The sequence below is a fragment of the Carassius auratus genome, chromosome 14, assembly GCF_003368295.1.
Source record: "Carassius auratus strain Wakin chromosome 14, ASM336829v1, whole genome shotgun sequence".
Taxonomy (NCBI): Eukaryota; Metazoa; Chordata; class Actinopteri; order Cypriniformes; family Cyprinidae; genus Carassius; species Carassius auratus.
In genome coordinates this window covers 28539314-28558258 of record NC_039256.1, presented here as the reverse complement: position 1 = coordinate 28558258, position 18945 = coordinate 28539314, and the positions used below count along the sequence as shown (strand labels likewise).

Here is an 18945-nt window from a genome sequence, read left to right as displayed (position 1 = left end):
ACTAGAAAAGTGTTGTTACATTGTTTTTAAGTATCAAATTGGTACCCAAATACTGGTACTTTTGTTCTTTTATTTTGATTCAAAGCAAGGTATCAATTTACAAAGCGCGGAGGTCAGGTACTCACTGAAAGGTTTTAACAGATTTCATTTATTTTATTTTATTTTATTTTGCAGCTATAGATGATGTCTTTAGTGTTGCAAATGATATGTTCTCATAAAAACCTTTTAAAATTGCTTACGATGCAAGATGTTATTAAAAAGGCTGTGTGCTGTATGAGATTCCTTCATGGAGGGGCAGAAAAGCCAGTCAAGTAGTTTCAGTAATTTTATGATGTTGCTTTATTCTTAATTTAAATGCAAAAACAGGGTAATTTATACTATCATCTGAAAACCGATATTTTACCGATAATTGTGCATCCGTAAAGGAAACATTCTTTTCACATAATTATTCATTATAAAAATGTTTAATTAGTCTTTTTTATACTAACACTTAGACTAGATTTACTAAAATACTTCTAGAATACTAGAAAAGTGTTGTTACATTGTTTTAAGTATCAAATTGGTACCCAAATACTGGTACTTTTGGTACTGTTTTGACTGTCTGTCCTATCTTGGCCTTGCAGAAGAAGAGTAACGGGGCTGGTATTTCAGCATCAGAGGAGCGGGTAGACTATGTGGTGGTGGATCAGCAACGAACGCAAGCACTGAAGAGCACACGTGAGGCCTGGAGTGACGAACGGCAGTCAACGGATCCAGATCCCAACAACAAAGGGGCCAAATGACACCCATCTCTATCCTCTTTTCTGCAAGGTCATGACTCACAGGGGCCGAGGAATGGAGGTCGCTGCACATGCTCTGAACCTCCTATCCAGTCTCCATGATTTTAGATACAGCTGTGTGACAGCGCCTAGGTCACAGCTCCCAGATCAGCTAGTTTACACTGCTTTCTGCTAGATGACGCACCCGCACAGGGGAGAGCTGATCCGAGGGATCCTCATGTATAAGCTGACAGACTCCAAGTAGGATGGACCGCACTCTGCACAGGGGCTGAAGGACTTGTCGAGCCTTTTTGGCTGAAAGCCTAGTGAAAAATACACTAACAGAGCAGCATTTTTCATACAACGTGGATAGACACTGCCCCCCCTCCACTCATCAGCTCAGACAGTTTCAGATTTTTTGATATCGTCTTTCCAACATCGTGGTGATAAAGCACATTATTCCATGGGCTGGGGTGCATCAGGTCTGTTGAATTTATCTGTCCTTAAGGGCTTTAAAAATAAAAATTAAACAATGTTCCATGTTCACAAAACTGCCACTGGGGTTTTAGGATGTTTTAGTTGCCTTTTTATTTTTATAGTTCCATGAAAATCTGAAACCTTTGCACATCTAGGTTTCTTTTTTTATTCTTTTCTTTTTTTTTTTCAATTTGTTTTATTCTTTTGAGCCTCAGTTGTAATTCGGTAGTGCAATCAAACGGTTTTGAGTTGCTTGAGCCACAAATCTACTAAGGTTGGTTTGTTTGAAAATGAATATAGTTTTGCATTTAAGACAGCAGACAGACTGTATAAAGTGTTACGTACATGAATAAAGGTGTCCTTTATTTGTATCTAATATCTAGTATGTTAAGGCTAAGGTGTAGATTCTGCAGGATAGAAGTCTACACGGTCTGAGATGGCATCAGAAGCTATGAAATCGTATCGGTGGAATCTGGAACTGTGATTGTTTTTAACAGAGAAGAGATTTCTCTGTTTTTTGTGTTTTATCCGCTCTTTTATTTTGATTCAAAGCAAGGTATCAATTTACAAAGCGCGGAGGTCAGGTACTCATTGAAAGGTTTTAACAGATTTCATTTATTTTATTTTATTTTATTTTGCAGCTATAGATGATGTCTTTAGTGTTGCAAATGATATGTTCTCATAAAAACCTTTTAAAATTGCTTACGACGCAAGATGTTATTAAAAAGGCTGTGTGCTGTATGAGATTCCTTCATGGAGGGGCAGAAAAGCCAGTCAAGTAGTTTCAGGAATTTTATGATGTTTCTTTATTCTCTGTGTGAATGGTCTATCAATGCATTTTTATTGCAACTTCGATAATTTATTTCAGATGTCCCACAGCTCTTGGAGACTAATCACCATTGCAGCTTTTTTTGAATGTTGTAAATATGATCCATTCAGTGATTTCAGCCCATGTCAGAATACATCAGCATAGAACTTTACTGTGTGTGTACAATAAAATAGCTTTACTAACTAACATTCTTAAGCCAAGAAGACATTGTTTCTGTGTTTCAACACCATTGGTGGCTTCTGAAGCTGTATATATGGACACAGGCTTTTCAAGCATGTCTTCTGATTCAAAGCTGTGCCTGTATTGTTTCCCTTCTACTCAAAACCTTTTCTTCTTTAAGTCCTCAGACCCTGATGCTTTATATCTTTTTTTTAATGAATCTGAAAGAAATGTACATTTTAAAATAAACTCAATAAAAAAAATAATACTTGAGATTATTGCAGACATTGCAAGTAATGTCATTTGTGATGATTGTAAACCGTTTTCAGAAATGCAATTTCAATTGCATAGATCATTATGGGTTAATATTAAATCATAAATGGTGTCCTGGTAGATGCACATTTTATGGATCTTATGTCAGTTGAATGATAGAAATTCAGCTAATCAGGTTATAGAAGTAGGCAGACACTTTATAATGAGACCAGTATCTTGACAGATTTTTTTTTTTTTAATCCGCAAAAAAGAAAAAGAAAATGGCATTAAATAATTATCAAAAACTGAGAAGCAACAAAATTAATAAAACAACTGAAATGCAAGCAAGGGTGTTAAATTATAATCAGCATATTAAACATTGTTTGCTTTGTCTAAATCTGTAATGATTATTTTAAATGAAAAAAAAAAGAAGTTAATGTGGGTCAAACGTTTTTCAAGTTTTATCAGGGTGTATTTTATCATGTACTAACTTGTTGATATCTTCTTTTAACACCAGATATGTAAATATGTAACCGGCAGCTGTATACACACAGAAGTAATGTGTGATCCTGAACCACATTTTACCTTCCTAAAAAAGGTATCTAAAAAAAGTACATTCTGAATAGTTACGAACTTGAGTTGATATTTTTAAACGTCACGCTCCCTTTACATCGCAACACATCGGTCATGTAAGAACACTGACCTGTGCTGTTGAACACAGCATTTCATGTCATGGAACATATAAAAATAGATACATTTTTACATAAACGTTTGAAGAAGCCAGTTCTTGCATCTTTCAATTTGCCTAACAAATCTGTCACACACACTCGAAGAAGAACTCTTAAATATTGAATGAAAATAAAATTAACTAATAATAATAAATAAATAAATAAACTAATGATCTTGAAAATATGAGTTATTGATGAGTTAATTTATGGAGCAATGCTTGTTATATTTGCAGATATTTAGAGTTTGCCACAAGCTAAAGCACAGATTCACTCTGTCTGAGCAGCTTCACTTTGGCCAAATCTGGTTCACAGATGACAGAAGCATGCTAAAGTTACATTAGTACTACGAAGCTCAAACCTAATCTTAAGAGAAAGGCAACAAGTAGCTTTGTTTGACCAAGTAAAATTAAGAGTCTTGGAGATATCTTCATTGAAGCTGTGGAGAGCTACTTTTGGATGTTGAAATCATCTGCCTCCTCAACTTGGGAAGAAGAGCACCATGGTGAGAGTTAGTTCTGGCATGTCTTAATGAACGGGTGGTTTATACCTCAGAGCTGTCCACATTGTGTCTCATGGGATCCCCGTTGTACGCTGTGCAGGACGAAGTGGAATAAGGTGGATACTTTTTCTCTTTCCTCTTGCGTCGCATCAAGAGAACCAGCAGAACTACAACCAGGCATACCAGCAGGATGAGCCCAGCCACCCCCAGGAATGTGGACGTGCCAGTGGGAAGAGAAGAATCTGAACCAGGCCCCTTACCCAGGCTCCCCTCCACCAGAGGGTGCTCCAGGTAGTTCTCACGACCCCATGGCTGACTCACCCGGAGTCTGTTTGAGCGATCCAGGGCAATGTGTTGAATGTTGGTGCCTCGGTTATTCTCAGCACTGATCTCGAAAGCTTCTGGGCCAGGGACTGCACGTCGGCTTCGGGATTTGGTGCCAGAGTCAGTAATGGCGGATATAGCGTTGTGGTACTCGAGGCTTCTTTTACCACGGCTGGCGTTCTCTCTAGAACGGAGTGCGTAGATGGCATGGATGAACCATTCACGGCCGGCAGCAACCTGATGACTCAAACATGAAAGAAGGTTCAAGTATCTGGTTCAAAATTGGGTTTGACTATGGGTCTAAAACATGGTGAAACTCTGACCTGGAAGAGGGGAGATGATGACAGGGTGAAACCATCAGATCCAGGTTGTTGGACCAAAGGCAGGGATCCAGGGGTATCTAAAGCAAGACTGGCATCGAACTTGACATTTCCAAAGGTGGTGGCTTGAGGTCTGGCTGAGCTTTGTCCTAAAGTTAAAAGACCAACAAGTTCATACATTCAGTGAACACAAGACAGATATTTAATAAACATGCAGTTACATACAATGACTTGAAAACACCTCTTCATGTTTTTATTTCTGTATCAAAATCTACATAAACTCAAAATATCAAGGTGATCCAACTGTCCCGGTGCAGGAAAAGGCATTATCATGGACAATCTTATACGTTATTGACATTTTGATCTTCTTCAATTCAAATAAATATCCACATGGATATACATTCATAATGAACATTTGTATGAAAGGGACAGTAATGTATGAAGGGTAAGAGAAAAATAAACATACCAGGATCTTGAGTCTATAGAGCAAGGATGGAGCATCAGCCAGGCATCCATACTCTTTATTGGTAGGATTGTACTTTGGCACGTAGCCGTCTGTGCCAGTACAAAGGAAAACCTTCTCTATGCTGCAGGAGAACGAGTCGCCCAGGTTCTGCACAGGGTCCACCATCACACGGCCATAGATGTTTGAATCTATAAGGGAACCGATCAGAATTAGGTTTCACACTCAATGCAGGAGATAAATTTATAATAAATTCAGCTGTTTTCTCCTAAACTAATATTTAAAGCATTATATTATACTGCTCTTGGAATCTTGTACCTTCCATGAAGGCAGTGTCCGTGCCCTCCCCAAAGCCCATGGAGCCATCAGACAGCCACAGCTCCTTCTTAGATAGCAGGAACATCTGTGTGTCCAGACTAAATTCTGCTGCTACAGGATCACTCACCTGAGAAACCGCATATATATATATATAGTTGCATCAATGATAAACAGGTCAATTCCTTATTCCAATTCCATGTCGATGAAAAAGCTGAAAGCAACCTGCTGGAAGCGGATGTCCATGTCGAAGGTGAGGGGCTCCCTCGGGTGACACACAGGGGGTATGCTGAACTCCCCGTTAGGTGAAGCAATGCATGGAATCAGCTTCACAGTATAGGTGCCGGAATAGTCCCTCACCTGCACACACATATGATCAGTTTACTTTTGTGATATTCATAAAATCTATAACCTACATTTATGAATACTATACTTGACCATCTAAAAGAAACAAAAAAAGGTTGAAAATAGGACTAAACTTACAGCAAAGTCAGAAACGTAGCTCCATTGCTGCATGGGCTGGTTGTAAGTGGGCTCAGTTCTGATCAGGGAGAACGTGAATGTGAGTCCAGCATGGTCCGCTGACATTACCATCGAGGACAAAGTGGTTCCTGAAAGCCAATACAAATCCCAAATATTTAAAATACTTCTAATTTAATAACTTCAGAAATATAAGAATGTAGAAGTTTGTGAAATGTAATGTCTCGGACAGTAACAGTAGAGGGCAGTAGAGGTCTGGACAGTGTCTGGCAGCATAATTGACAAAGAGAGCATGTCAATAGGTATGAGAGTGTCTGTGCCCATGTCAGTGTATTTTAGGTTACCTGGGTGAGTCATGACAAACTGTCCCCTAAATCGAGCCTCAGTCTTGAAGTTGACAACAAGACGGCCTTCATCGTTTATTCTCATGCTGGTGGGATACATGGCACCTATAAAAATAACATCAGAGACTTTCTTTGGTTTATGTGTAGACAAAAACTGATATATACTGATAAATGTTTTAAAAGCTGCATTAATCTATATTCATGTTAATTTAAATACATTTTAGATTTCTGATGCATCACTGTACTTGTAGTCAAAGCTGTGCTTCCAGTACTTGTGGCAGTTTGGCTTATCTGTACTACCTTGCAGCTCAGCTTCTGGTGGGCTTCCAATACCCTCTTGCCATAAGATGGCAGTGTCATACACAAAGGTGAGCCGCAGCTCAGACCGTAGGTCAAAATGTTGCCAGCCACCAACCGCAACCGGAGAGTGGAAGACATAGGACACAAACAGAGGCACCCGCAGGGTTACATAGGACTGAACAAGATTCAGCACCTAAAGACACGGGAACAGAGGAAAACACATTAAAATGTGTTTGTGTAAGGTGTCTTCATAATAAAAAATGCTGTTTTGGAGAGTTAAGGATTTTCAGTCTCTATGAAAATGTTTATGATAAGAATGTGCATTTATCTCTTTTTTTGGTCTACAACCAACTGGAGTTCTTGTACTTTTTTAATGTATAATCTATATACAAGATATTTAAATATGTTTCTTTGATATGTGACTTATTCAGACTGAACAATATATTATATATAATTACTTACATTTTAAAGTATATCAGAATAAAAATTTTTTAAATGGATTTTACATTGAAATAACATTTCACAATATTACTCTTTTACTGCATTTTTGATTGGAAGAGACTCCTTTCAGAAGCATTAAAAGGTTCATCCATTTAAAAAGGCTTAGAATTTTGATTGAACATAGTTTTGAGTGACACAGATTCTTGCAATCTTTACCTGTCCGTCTGTGCCAATGGATCCCCCACAGTCATTCAGCAGCTCTGACATGTCGTAGTAGCTACTGAACTCCCACAGGCAAGCCTCCTGATTGAGGCTGCGGTAAAATCGAAGGGAATTAGTGCTACGGATGGCCACGCTGTACTGGTACGGTAAAGTCTCGCCAATAATTTTGGGGTTCTTTGTGGCGTCAGTGATGAAACCATGTGCTGTCTGGATCTCGTTGAAATCCAAGAGGTTGGAGCAGCGGTGGTTACCTACTCGTGTGCCATCGGGACTTAGGGTTAGCTCAAAGTTTGAAAGGGGACGTGTGGAGATAACGGGCAGCATGCCTGAGGAAAAACTGGAGATGAATAGCCTGGACATTTTGATTGACATTTGCTTACTTATTAGTGCATTGTTTATGATGGAGGTGGTCCCTTACCATCCATGTGTGGCATGGTGACAGTGAGTTTGATCAAATTGGGGTAGTCAGGGTCATCCGGGCCGGTGTAACGGATTTTAGCAGAGAACGGTTCAGCACCCACTGTGCCAGGTATACGAGGCTGACACAGGCCTAAGGATGGCAGAAAACTTGATTACTACTGATTAATTTTCCTAGAATTTTCAAAAAACTGCAAAACAAACACACAAAACTCTGTGCTTCGTTGAATTTCACATTAATAATTCTTAAAGAATTGAGAAGCAGTCCAAATCATGGTGGCCACAATAGCCTCACCCTCCTCTCGGCTGATGACCACAATGGGTGAACTGAGCTCCAGCCCAGCATCTCCATTGGCATTGAAGGCTCGGGCGGCACACTGTACGCGGGAACCAGCCTGGAAGTAGATGGAGTCCAAGGTGATGGACTTGGTGTTAGTGAAGAAGGTGTTGGTGTCCACTTCTCGCATGGGGCTGGTGACTCCATCCGGTCCACTAGGGGCACTAACCAGCCAGCGGTACTGAGTCATTGTGTCATTGATGTTCTCCACCGAGCAAATGGAGCCAGTCTTGTCAAAGTCAAAGTATTTGGGGTTGCAGGCCTGATAGAACATAGACCGAAGAAAATATCAGAATTATTGATGGGTTGTTTTGGTAATGGGTTATTTTTTGGAATAATGAGAGACTATAACTGTTAGATGGCAACATTTAATTATTGGTTCAATTACTTAATTTTGACTGGCCTTTATGTGATGAGGTCACTTTGCTTTTTTGTCTTTATATGGTTAATGTAAAAAAAAATCAAGAAGATAAAAATAAATAGATCTATGGCATTACTCACCGTAACGCACACAACAGGATAGCCGGTCGGAGGGTGGGGATTGTCCTTGGCCCTCATTGTATCATCATACAGCAACAGTGACACCACCTGAGGCACTGCTGGGAATGTGACATCAGCTACACTATTCATCTCTTCGATGTACACAATAGCCTTATTCATCTACAAAAATTAAGAGAGAAAAAGACAACTATTTAGAATACCTCATTTATTTCATATCTCAGTGTCTCATTTTAGGAACGTCAGTATGTCAATCCTACAAGAACATACAGGTAAGAAGCGGTAAAATCAACTCACTGTGAACCTTTTTCCAAGTAAGCACTTGACATGATGATGACAAAATGTTGGTCTTTGTAATTCAGAGGTCAGTTTCACAAAACATTCTTAAAAAGTTAAGAATATTTTGCATTTTTAAAAACAGTTCTTGACTTCGATTTGCTAAAGACATAACAGTTTTTTTTTTTTTTTTTTTTTTACAAAATATTTTAAAGTTAGGATAATCTCTAAAGTCTGAAATATAAGACGTTTAATTGATTTATTGGGTTGATTCAAATATTTAAGCATTACAACATTGACATATTACAATTACTAGGGATGTGCATGAGTACCCAGAAGTGACACTGATAATGTAAACAGAGTATAAATTAATGCAAAGACCACCCCAGCTTGAGTCAGACTCTTTAAAAAATAAGTCTTTAAAATGAACAGCACATAAAAAAAAAAAAAAACACAAGATGGTGAATGCTAAACTCCTGCCAAGCCTGTCATGACAAAAATAGTGTGCATGCTTATTATGATTGTTGCTGTTATCTGCTGGCAATAATAATAATAATAATAATAATAATAATAATAATAATAATAATAATAAAAAATAAAAATGATAAAAAACTGTCTTTAAAGTATTTTTCAATGAGTTGATCAGCGAGACTTCGGCAACAATTGCCATACAGTGAAATAACACCAAATTACTTTGGAACATTCTTACAAACTTCTTAAAATTTATCTTAAAGAATTTTATAACTTCTTTATCAAGAAGATTTTACTATATCCAGCCCCAGGGCATTTCAATATAGAATTGAAAGGGTAATAGTATTCAACATAGCATTAATGGCCAGTTCAATATAGTAGTTGTAGTAGTCTAAGTAGTACAGTTCTCAACATATTTTAAATGTTCAGTTAGAGACTGAAAGTGTGACATTAAGGTTTTGTGCAGGCCAGTTCAAGAGCTCTTCTCAGTATCATTTCCTGTCGTCTCTCTAGCAACAACAAGATAACAAAAAGTCCACCAAAATGGCTTTTGTACATGTTCAGTGGATAACTGTGTTTATAGGTCACTGTATCTATTGAGGCCCATTTACATCATACAGACTCCTCTGAAAGAGACTGGAGACAGCGTTTGGCTCCTGCTGACAGAGGCTGCTGCCGCATGGCTATTTTAGCACGTTAGCTTGTCCCTGTGCAAGTGTGTGATGTGGCGTCTCTGGGGGTATTTTTAGAGATGACGGTCTCTGACCTGTGTCTCAGCCACCATATACTCGTCAGGCTTCATGTGCACTGTGAAAGCCTCACGAATCTCTCTTTGTCCGTCATAGAGGACTTGGATCTCCACCACATGCTCTGTCTCACCCTCTTTAAACTCCACATCTGTGAGGACATAGAGTACAAACAAAGATAACCATTATGCATATCTATGACTGTAATTGTAATTGTAATTGACTTGAAAAATTGGTTTTGTTTGCTGTGAGAGAAGCTCATCAAGATCTCTATGCAGATATTTGTCAAGAATGAAGAGAAAAAGAATACTTACTATCCTTATGGTCAGTGATGGTGACCAGAGATTCTTTTTGTTCCCCTACTGCAGCTCCATATGGTGATTTGGTCTTAGGTGCGCCCAAAACCAAGCGGAACTCCTCGTCCTCTTCATGGATCGTGTCATCCACTAAAGTCACTACACACGGCTTCTCGATCTCCCCTGTAAATGTGCAGATACACAAGATGAGCAAATCATGAGGGTGTACAGTAGATAGATAAAAGGTTGGTCGAGGAACAGGATGAATTAAAAAACAGACCTGGTAGGAACACGATGACAGACGCGTCAGTATTTGGTCGTTCATCATAGTCCATCATGACCTGGGCAGATCCCTGGCGCGTGTAACAGCGGACGGTGGACGTCTGACTGATGTCGCCACTGCGGTACACCATTGCCTTCACCTCTCCATCAGCCTCATCCACTTTGTACTCCGCCTCCCTAAACTGGACTTTGGGCACTGCAGAAATATTCAGCATTGATTGATCAACCAGTGTCCCTCAACTAACATTTCTGTTTGGAATTTTGGATTGGCACTAATTTACATTTTATCTGCATTTGATGTCTTCTTAAACTCTCAAAAAAGAGAGGTGTTTTTTTTTTTCTTTACTCACGGTCTGTGACAGTGTCGTTTATGGTGATGACAGTTTTGCTAGGTTCCCCAAGGACTGCGTTCATGGGCATATGCATCACCAACTCAAATGTCTCTGGTCCCTCCAGCTCTGGCTGGCCAAGGTCATCGAGAACCGTCACACGAAAAGTTTGCATGGTCACACCTGGAGCAAAGTCCAAGTTACGGCTGATTCCCACATAATCTAGACCGCTAGGTGGAAGAGAGAAGGGGGAGGGGGTTATCATATGCATGCAAATTGATATTATTAATATTATTTTATTTAATTTTTATTTTTTATATTTAAAAAATGTGATATCAGCTATTGTTGTTTTTGAAAACTCTAACATTCTTTACCTTCTGCTGAAACAGGGTCACTCTTCCTGGAACGGACTGTGACGGTGGCTGACTTTGAAAGGTCAGTTCCAGTTCTCCACACTTTCACCTCCACATAACCATCACTCTCATCCACCATGTATTCAGTCTCTCCAAAATAGAAAGATGGCTCTGTACCAAGGGGAAAGATCAGTCAACTTTCAACCAATTTTTTTTTTAAATTCATTTTCTGTATCCTGAGCAATCTATTTGAATGTAAAGGAATTTTAGCATTCAGTAGTTTGTAAAGTTGACATAAACTCCATAAGTCTTGATTCGTGTCATCCAGCATGAATTGACAGTGTGACAATCTCATGCATCAATGAAAGCAAAAACATTCAAACTTTTGTCCAAAGTTCACAGGGTCAGAGTTTTGCCTTTGTAATTAATAAAAACATTTGAAACGAGATTTGAAATCCAAGATTTTTTATGAATTTTCGGTCCCTGCAGTACCTTTAGCAACACAGAAGTCAGGAGGTATCCTTTCCAGCAGCTAAAACTACATTTTAAGCCATTGTTTTCAGAATTGTTAGGTCGTGTTTCATCTTACACAGAGATGTTTTAACCCATTAGTGCTTCAGACAAAGATCTGGATCTGACATCACCCCCATGACAGCACAGGAAACCTACCATCATTTCCTGTATGAGTGATGAAACCAGACCATTGAGTCTACTTCAGTCAAAATCCACTTGTCTTAGATTATTTTTGTATGTTTGTGTGTGTGTGTATGTGAGAGAGAGAGTGCTTGTGAGGTCTGAGAGGCGTCCAGAGCGATATCAGCATAAGATCATGATAAATGAATGCAGACGGCAGAGGGCTTTCTAGGGTGGGGAAAGAGGCCGTAAGTTTGAGAGGCCACACAAAGAAAAAAAGAGTAGTCACCCCTCCATAGACAACAAGTCAAAGTCAAAACAAAAAGATTCCAACTCTGGCTGGCATCCAGACCACAAGTCTATCCAACAGAGTCCCCATCCCCCCTGCAAATAGACACAAATACACTGCCGGGCCCTTCCAGACCCACCAAGACGCTGAACTACATTACGCACATTAATCTTCACTTCTTTCTTCTAAAAAATAAGGTTTAGGCATGTACACACATTATTTACACATAAATATTGTTTGGGGTATTTTGGCAAATTGTGGAGGATGAGACTGTTTGCAACTATTAAGGCCTTTCCACACTGAGCGCGATGACATTTCTATGGATGCATAGTGAAAAAACTTTCTACACATGAAATATGAAAACAATTACATGTGATTATGTGTTTTTTAAGAAGCTCATGGTATTTTTATAACAATAAAGGATGTTTATGACCAATATTTGCAGTGTAGCATTATTAATACAAAGAGTGCATGTATCTGCTTATTATTGATTCAAAATTAACAATAAATCACAATCGGAAGTTATTATAAGCACTCGATGCTGGTTTAAAGTGGGTAAGCAAACCCATTTTCAAGTGTAGCTTGATGCTAATTTTACTTCTAATTATATTCTAGGATATAGCCTATTCTTATCTGAGGAAAAATGCATTGTTAGTCAGCGCCACCTTGCATGCAGGTTTGAATTAGCAGAAGGCCAAAACATACCTTTCACGATCGGTATGAAAGCACTGTTATATATTAAACAGGGCAACCATTTTCAACTGTGATAATAAGAAATACTATAGCACCAACTAGAAACGATCATGTGACACAGAAGACTTTAAAATTCATTGAACTGGAAAACTGTTATTCTTAATTGAGTAAAATGATAAAGGATTTATTTAGTTCTAGCCAACTCACCATCATCACTATCGGCCAAGATTACCACTTTGGCGCTGGGGAACTTGGCTCCCACTTGGCCACCCATAGGCATACTGAGGGACACGTTGAAGCTCTCCTCTTCCTCAAAGAGGGAGTCATCAATTATTGAGATGCGACATAACTTCTCCCGCTCATCCTTATCAAAACGCAGAACACTGGTGTGGTCCTCTGGTCTCGTGATGTAGTCTGAATAGGAGAGCACAGTGCTGGGGGTGGTTCCGGTTGCACTGCCTGTATAGAAGGATTTCGTTTTTTTTATGCAAACAGACTACAGTTTTAGAATATACATCAGAAGTACAGCTGAAGTAAGGCCATGCAAGGTGCTGTAAATTGCAAAAGCCAATATTTGAATAATCCTATCATTGGATGATTGTATGATTAGAGTGATTTTTGTATTACTGAACAGAAAATAGTTCATGTTGTGATTAGGAAAGAAGGATCCATAGATCTCACCTTGTTGTGTATAACAAATAACCATTAGCTCTTGGCTGAAATCTCCTGATCTGTGTACTGGGACTAATATTTCTCCTATATCCTCTTCTATACGATATTCTGCTTGAGGGAAGAACACTGTGGACTCTGAAAAGACAGAAATTCCCAAGCTTAAAGGTGAACATATAAGATATGTTTATTTAATATTAATTTAAGCTTAGGAAGCCAAAAGTATGCAGAAATGTAAATTTGTGCTTTTTGAACATTTGATTTCAAAACCACTGGCATTAATAGGGAGTTGGTCCTCCCAAAAAGCTTCCACTCTTCTGAAAAGACTTTACCATTGTGGTGCACACACACTGATAATAATATGTGTTTTAATGTTCATAAACAAAGTAGGAAGTCATGAAGCATGGCAATAATTACCATCACCAGGATCTACAATCTCCACGGTGGCTATATCAGGGTATTCAAGAACAGCCATCACTGGCTCTGAAAGCTGGATTACAAACATCTCTGAAGTTTCAAACTCTTTGTCGGTGAATATCTTCACCCTCCAGATGGCGGATGTCTGGCCAGGGTTGAACTGGACCTGTTTCTGAGCTTTGCCAAGGAAATCTTTGTCCTGTTTTGCTGTACCATCTTTGGTGGCAATGCCTTTGAAAAAGAAAACACTTATTAGACCTTATAACTCAAAATGAGTGAACAGTTTATGGTATCTGCTGACTACTGCTAACTATATACTTTAAAAAACAGCTGTGGTCAAATTTAACCCTTGTGCATTGTTCAAATTCACTACCCTTTCGAGTTGTTCGTGGATGAAAACATCCACTCAATTAAACTGCTGTAAAAATGTATCAGATTCATATTTTTTTCAATTTTTTTTGCATAAATCTGTTAATCAACTTCAGTCCTGATTAAAACTACCAAATGTTAAAAAAAATCCAAGAATTTAACTCTTTAATTGCCAAGTTCATAAATGATGTCACTGATTTGGGGGGAAAACACACAAATGACTTATTTTCAATATAAAAGCAATTGTGGCTGGATTTTTTTTTTTTTTTTACTTTTTATAACAGTCTTGGGCATGTCAAAGATTAGTAGCAACATTGGCTTTGATGCATTGTTAGTTTTTGTGCAGCATTAGATTAACATTTTTTCTCCCTAATTAGTTGTTGGTGGCTGTTTTTGCCCCAATGACTTCCATTATAACTACATTTTTTGAATGCAAAGCCATGACACCATATAATCATGCTTAATTGTTTGTGGTTTTCCCTTTTGGGAAGAGGTAAAAAAATATATTTTTACAGTTGATCACCACGTGGGACCATTAACCCTTTAGATAGGCCTGTGCAAAAAAAGGCTTAGTTTCTGGCTTGTATATGGAGTTATATGGAGTATAACAGCAAATTATAGTGTTTGTGTATGTGTGAGATTATTGATTGTTGGTGGTTTTCCCTGTTGGGAAGAGGTAACATTTGTTATTTTTACAGTTGATCTCTAGGTGGGACCATTAACCCTTTGGATAGGCATGTGCAAAAAAAAAAGCTTAGTTTCTGACTTGTATATGAAGCTATATGGAGTATAACAGCATATTATATTGTGTGTATATGTGTGTGTGTTTGAGAAAGAGAGAGACAGAGTGTGTGAGAGAGACCTTTGCGCACTTACCTTGATGTATTTCAGAAAATCAAAATGTACACCTCAGCTCTCAGAAGTACATGGAGTAAACAAAAGTGTAATTATGCACCTGCTGCCTTTTAATGGTGGTGAAAGTATTCGGTTGTTAAGTGATGACGTAAGAAGCGCTGTTTCCGGTTCATGCCTCAACTCGCTTCAATTTAGAATATGACCTCAGCAGCCGTTTATGAGCATTTTTTATTCATATTGATAATTTAAGATAAACGCTTTCAAACTTACGATATACCCTACAGTCTCCATGCTCACAGTGTCCCAAACACAAATAATTTTTATATATATTTTTTTTAAATTTATATTTTCATTGTCTGGCTATCTGGTACTTCGGTATGGAGTTAAAGGTTAAGATTATAACTTTTTCGCTAGTATTCTATCACATTGTGAGTTTATATTAGCACCTTTTGTTGTTTGCTCATGGTAACTGATAGAGCGTTTGGACACGGAAGCGCTGCTACGTGACATCAGACTTAACAAGGGAATAGACTAAACAAAAGCAAAGTACATGGATTTAAACACTTGCATGGCATCGTGCTGGTCATTTAAAGGTGAGAAGAGCAGCAAGGAACTTGTACCAAAGTTTTAGAAATGATTATGTAGCGTGACCCCTCCAGCGAGCTGCAGCTTATTTGAAGTTGGTATTGCATTTTGGTTCATAATACATTATGTTCATAAATTTAATGCAAAGTAGATTTTTTTTACAGGATTTTAAGGTTTTAAACTGGCTTTACCATCAAGAAAAGACGAGCATTTCACATATAGGCCATCTGTACTTTTCACCATCAAAAGGCAGCATGTGCATAAACACACTTCTTTTTTTATTGTTTACTCCATGTAGTTCTGAGAGCATGAGGTGCATATTTGGATTTTTTCAGGTACTGTACATCAAGGTAAGTGCACAAAGGTCTCTCTCTCTCTCTCTCTCTCTCTCTCTCTCACACACACACACACATACTATAATTTGTTATTATACTCCATATAACTCAATATACAAGCCAGAAACTAAGCCTTTTTTCAGGCCTATCTAAAGGGTAAATGGTCCCACCTAGTGATCAATTGTAAAAAATAACAAATGTTACCTCTTCCCAACAGGGAAAACCACCAACAATCAAGAATCTCACACACACACAAACACTATAATTTGCTGTTATACTCCATATAACTCCATATACAAGCCAGAAACTAAGCCTTTTTTTTTGCACAGGCCTATCTAAAGGGTTAATGGTCCCACCTAGTAATCAACTGTAAAAATATATTTTTTTACCTCTTCCCAAAAGGGAAAACCACAAACAATCAAGAATGCATGATTTTATGGTGTCATGGCTTTGCAATCAAAAAATGTCGTTATAATGGAAGTCAATGGGGCAAAAACAGCCACCAACAACTAATTAGGCAGAAAAAATTTAAATCTAATGCTGCACAAAAACTAACAATGCATCAAAGCCAATTTTGTTTCTAATCTTTGACATGCCCAAGACTGTGATAAAAGGTAAAAAATATCCAGTCCACAATCACTTTTTATATTGAAAATATGTAATTTTGTGTGTTTTTTTTCCCAAATCAGTGACATCATTTATGAATTTATTTAACTTTATGAAGTTAAAATCTTGGATTTTTTTCAAACATTTGGTAGTTTTGATCAGGACTGAGGTTGATTAATAGATTCATGCAAAACAAACTAAAAAAAAAAAAAAATATCTGGGACATTTTTACAGCAGTTTAATTTAGTGGATGTTTTCATCCACGAACAACTCGAAAGGGTAGTGAATTTGCCCAGAGAGTACCGTTGAGTTTTTTAAAAAAAATTCAAAGCATTTTCCCAAAATATGGGTCAAAATAAGATTTGTCACTTTATTTGTTGGGTTGAAACATCCCAGCATTTTTTAGAGTGTAGGATTCCAGTATTTATTGAACTGTATTTTTTTTTTTTTTTTTATCTCCGTAAGACTAACAATGTTGTTGAACCTAAACAAATATTTTGTAACAGAAAACTGATGATAAAGTTTTTGACTCGTAACTGGGTAAATCCATGACTTTGAGAAGTACTAACTGACAAATGATGTCTCTCCCAAGTATCCCCGGCGTTTGAGGGTGACCTCCAGAACCTTTGCATCCTCATCCACAATGTAGTATTCCCTTTCTAGAGATATCCAGGCCCAATTCAGACGGAACAGCTGTGGTTTCAGTTTGTTGCCCCCTTTTTAAATAGAGAAAAGCACAATGAATGTAAAGATGCAAAATGACAAAATGTATATTTGAGCACCTTGAGAACACACAGTTTGCTAACGAGTTTAGAAATAAAAAAAGAAAGAGGCGCCAAAATGAGTGCAACTTGTCGTAGTCCTGCTTGTGGATGTCCTGGGGTGGTTTCGTTTTCTATTGACATTCTCCACCCTTTTTTGTCTTGCCCTCATGACTACTGTAAAATCAATACTCAACATTTCATGTTCACACTGCCTTCTTTTTTACTACTTTTGTTAGTAGATGAATGAGGTTCAATAGGAATGAGTCCAACAAGGTGTCAGGTTAATGGCGAAAACCCATACTATGATTGTGTAAAGAAGGCAGTTGTGGAATATTGTAGTTGGAGCAAATTAACACAGAAGATGGAGAGTTGAAAGAGAAACGGCAGTAAAAAAAAAAAAAGACTTAAATAATGTGCTACACCTATGTACTGTATGTGCCATCTCCATATTCCAACTGAAGGCTAATATTCAAGTTGACATAAACAAAATAGATATTGTACTGATATTTTAAACTTTTCTTTCTTTTTAATAGGTAGAGCTATTGAAATCTGTCCTCCATCAGCTGCCTTCTTTACCACCCTCCTCTTACTATAGGAAACTGCTCAGCTTGACAAGACAACATTGTCCTTGACCAATCTCAAGTGTCTGACAGCTCGGTCTAAATATATAGAACTCATTTATCATTTTTATCGTTGCACTAGATTGCTGAAGAGTCATTAAACAAGCTTATTGACATAGAAGGTCTGAGGAAGCCTCATACAAATTAGATGTTTTATCTCTTGTTAAGCTTAGTGTGAATACTGTGGTGCATTACAAATACACGGACTAAGATCTAGCTGCATAGCATAGCACATTAACACGTATTAAGCATAATCAAGTATTATGGGAAGAGCACTTCGCAAACCTTCTATCAAGGTGCAGTAATATCATCACTCCTGAAATCACCTCACGTTGGTTGTATTGACAGAAGTTAGAGGGAGAGGGGGAGGGGGAGTTTTCAGGAGTGATGATATTAGCTACTGCGCCGAGGTCGAAGTGCTGCGAAGTGCTCTTCCGCCTTACATTATAATTATAATTTTTTATCCGCCTAGAAAATCGCCACTTTTTTTTAGGGAAAAGATGGAAGTGTTTGGTAGCTTCTAAATTCTGTGTTTGGATCCTAGGGAATGAATGCTGCTAAGCTAAACACAAGCATAGTGACGCCGCGTGCTACAGTAATTGGTCGGGAGAGGTACATATCAACTCGTCTAAGTTGAGGGAAGAAAATAGTGGAATATGGAAAAATGGTGGCGATTTCCTTTCAAATCAAGCTGATTTATTAAACATCCCACAGCGTCACAGTGCGAAGAAAATTAAGCACGTTTCAAAAGCTTAATGGAAGGTGAACTGTATCATACCTTAACCAAGTGCCTCTTTCTTCAGGAGACAATTCTCCCAGGCATACTGCCCAGTTTGAGTATGAACTGATATTGAGCTTAGTGAGGCTGTATTAGAGGATTATCAAAATGATAACATGCAGACTGAAGGCTCTCTTTCAGTTAAGAATACAGCAGTCACCTGTGAGATGCTGAGGGCTTATGACATTTCTCTGGCCCTGGATAAGGGCAATTCGTTGGCAAGATGATGGAAAATAGTTTCACTTACAATGGAGACAATGTCCCTCTATTCTATAAATTCTGCACACAGAAATAATTTATCATGGTTATTCTATAGGAAAATGTGAATACAGGTTACTAAGTACTGTAGGAATAATCATTAAAATAAATAATCATTAAGCAATAATAACAAGCAATAATCACATAGCATGTTAATC

General features: G+C 38.0%; 1 protein-coding gene and 1 pseudogene across 8 annotated transcripts in view; one reads left to right on the top strand and one right to left on the bottom strand.

The window, feature by feature from the left end:
- Nucleotides 1-2506, top strand: part of LOC113114235 (GRB2-associated-binding protein 1-like) — a 67972-nt gene extending 65466 nt beyond the window's left edge. For all 8 annotated transcript variants that reach the window (XM_026281083.1, XM_026281082.1, XM_026281081.1 and 5 more), the window contains one exon: nucleotides 624-2506. In XM_026281083.1, the coding sequence (XP_026136868.1) occupies nucleotides 624-782 (159 nt within the window). In that variant the 3' untranslated portion in view covers nucleotides 783-2506. The remainder of the gene's footprint in view (nucleotides 1-623) is intronic.
- Nucleotides 2507-3055: 549 nt separating this feature from the next.
- The window catches only part of LOC113114236 (FRAS1-related extracellular matrix protein 2-like), a 28088-nt pseudogene continuing 12198 nt past the window's right edge, over nucleotides 3056-18945 (bottom strand).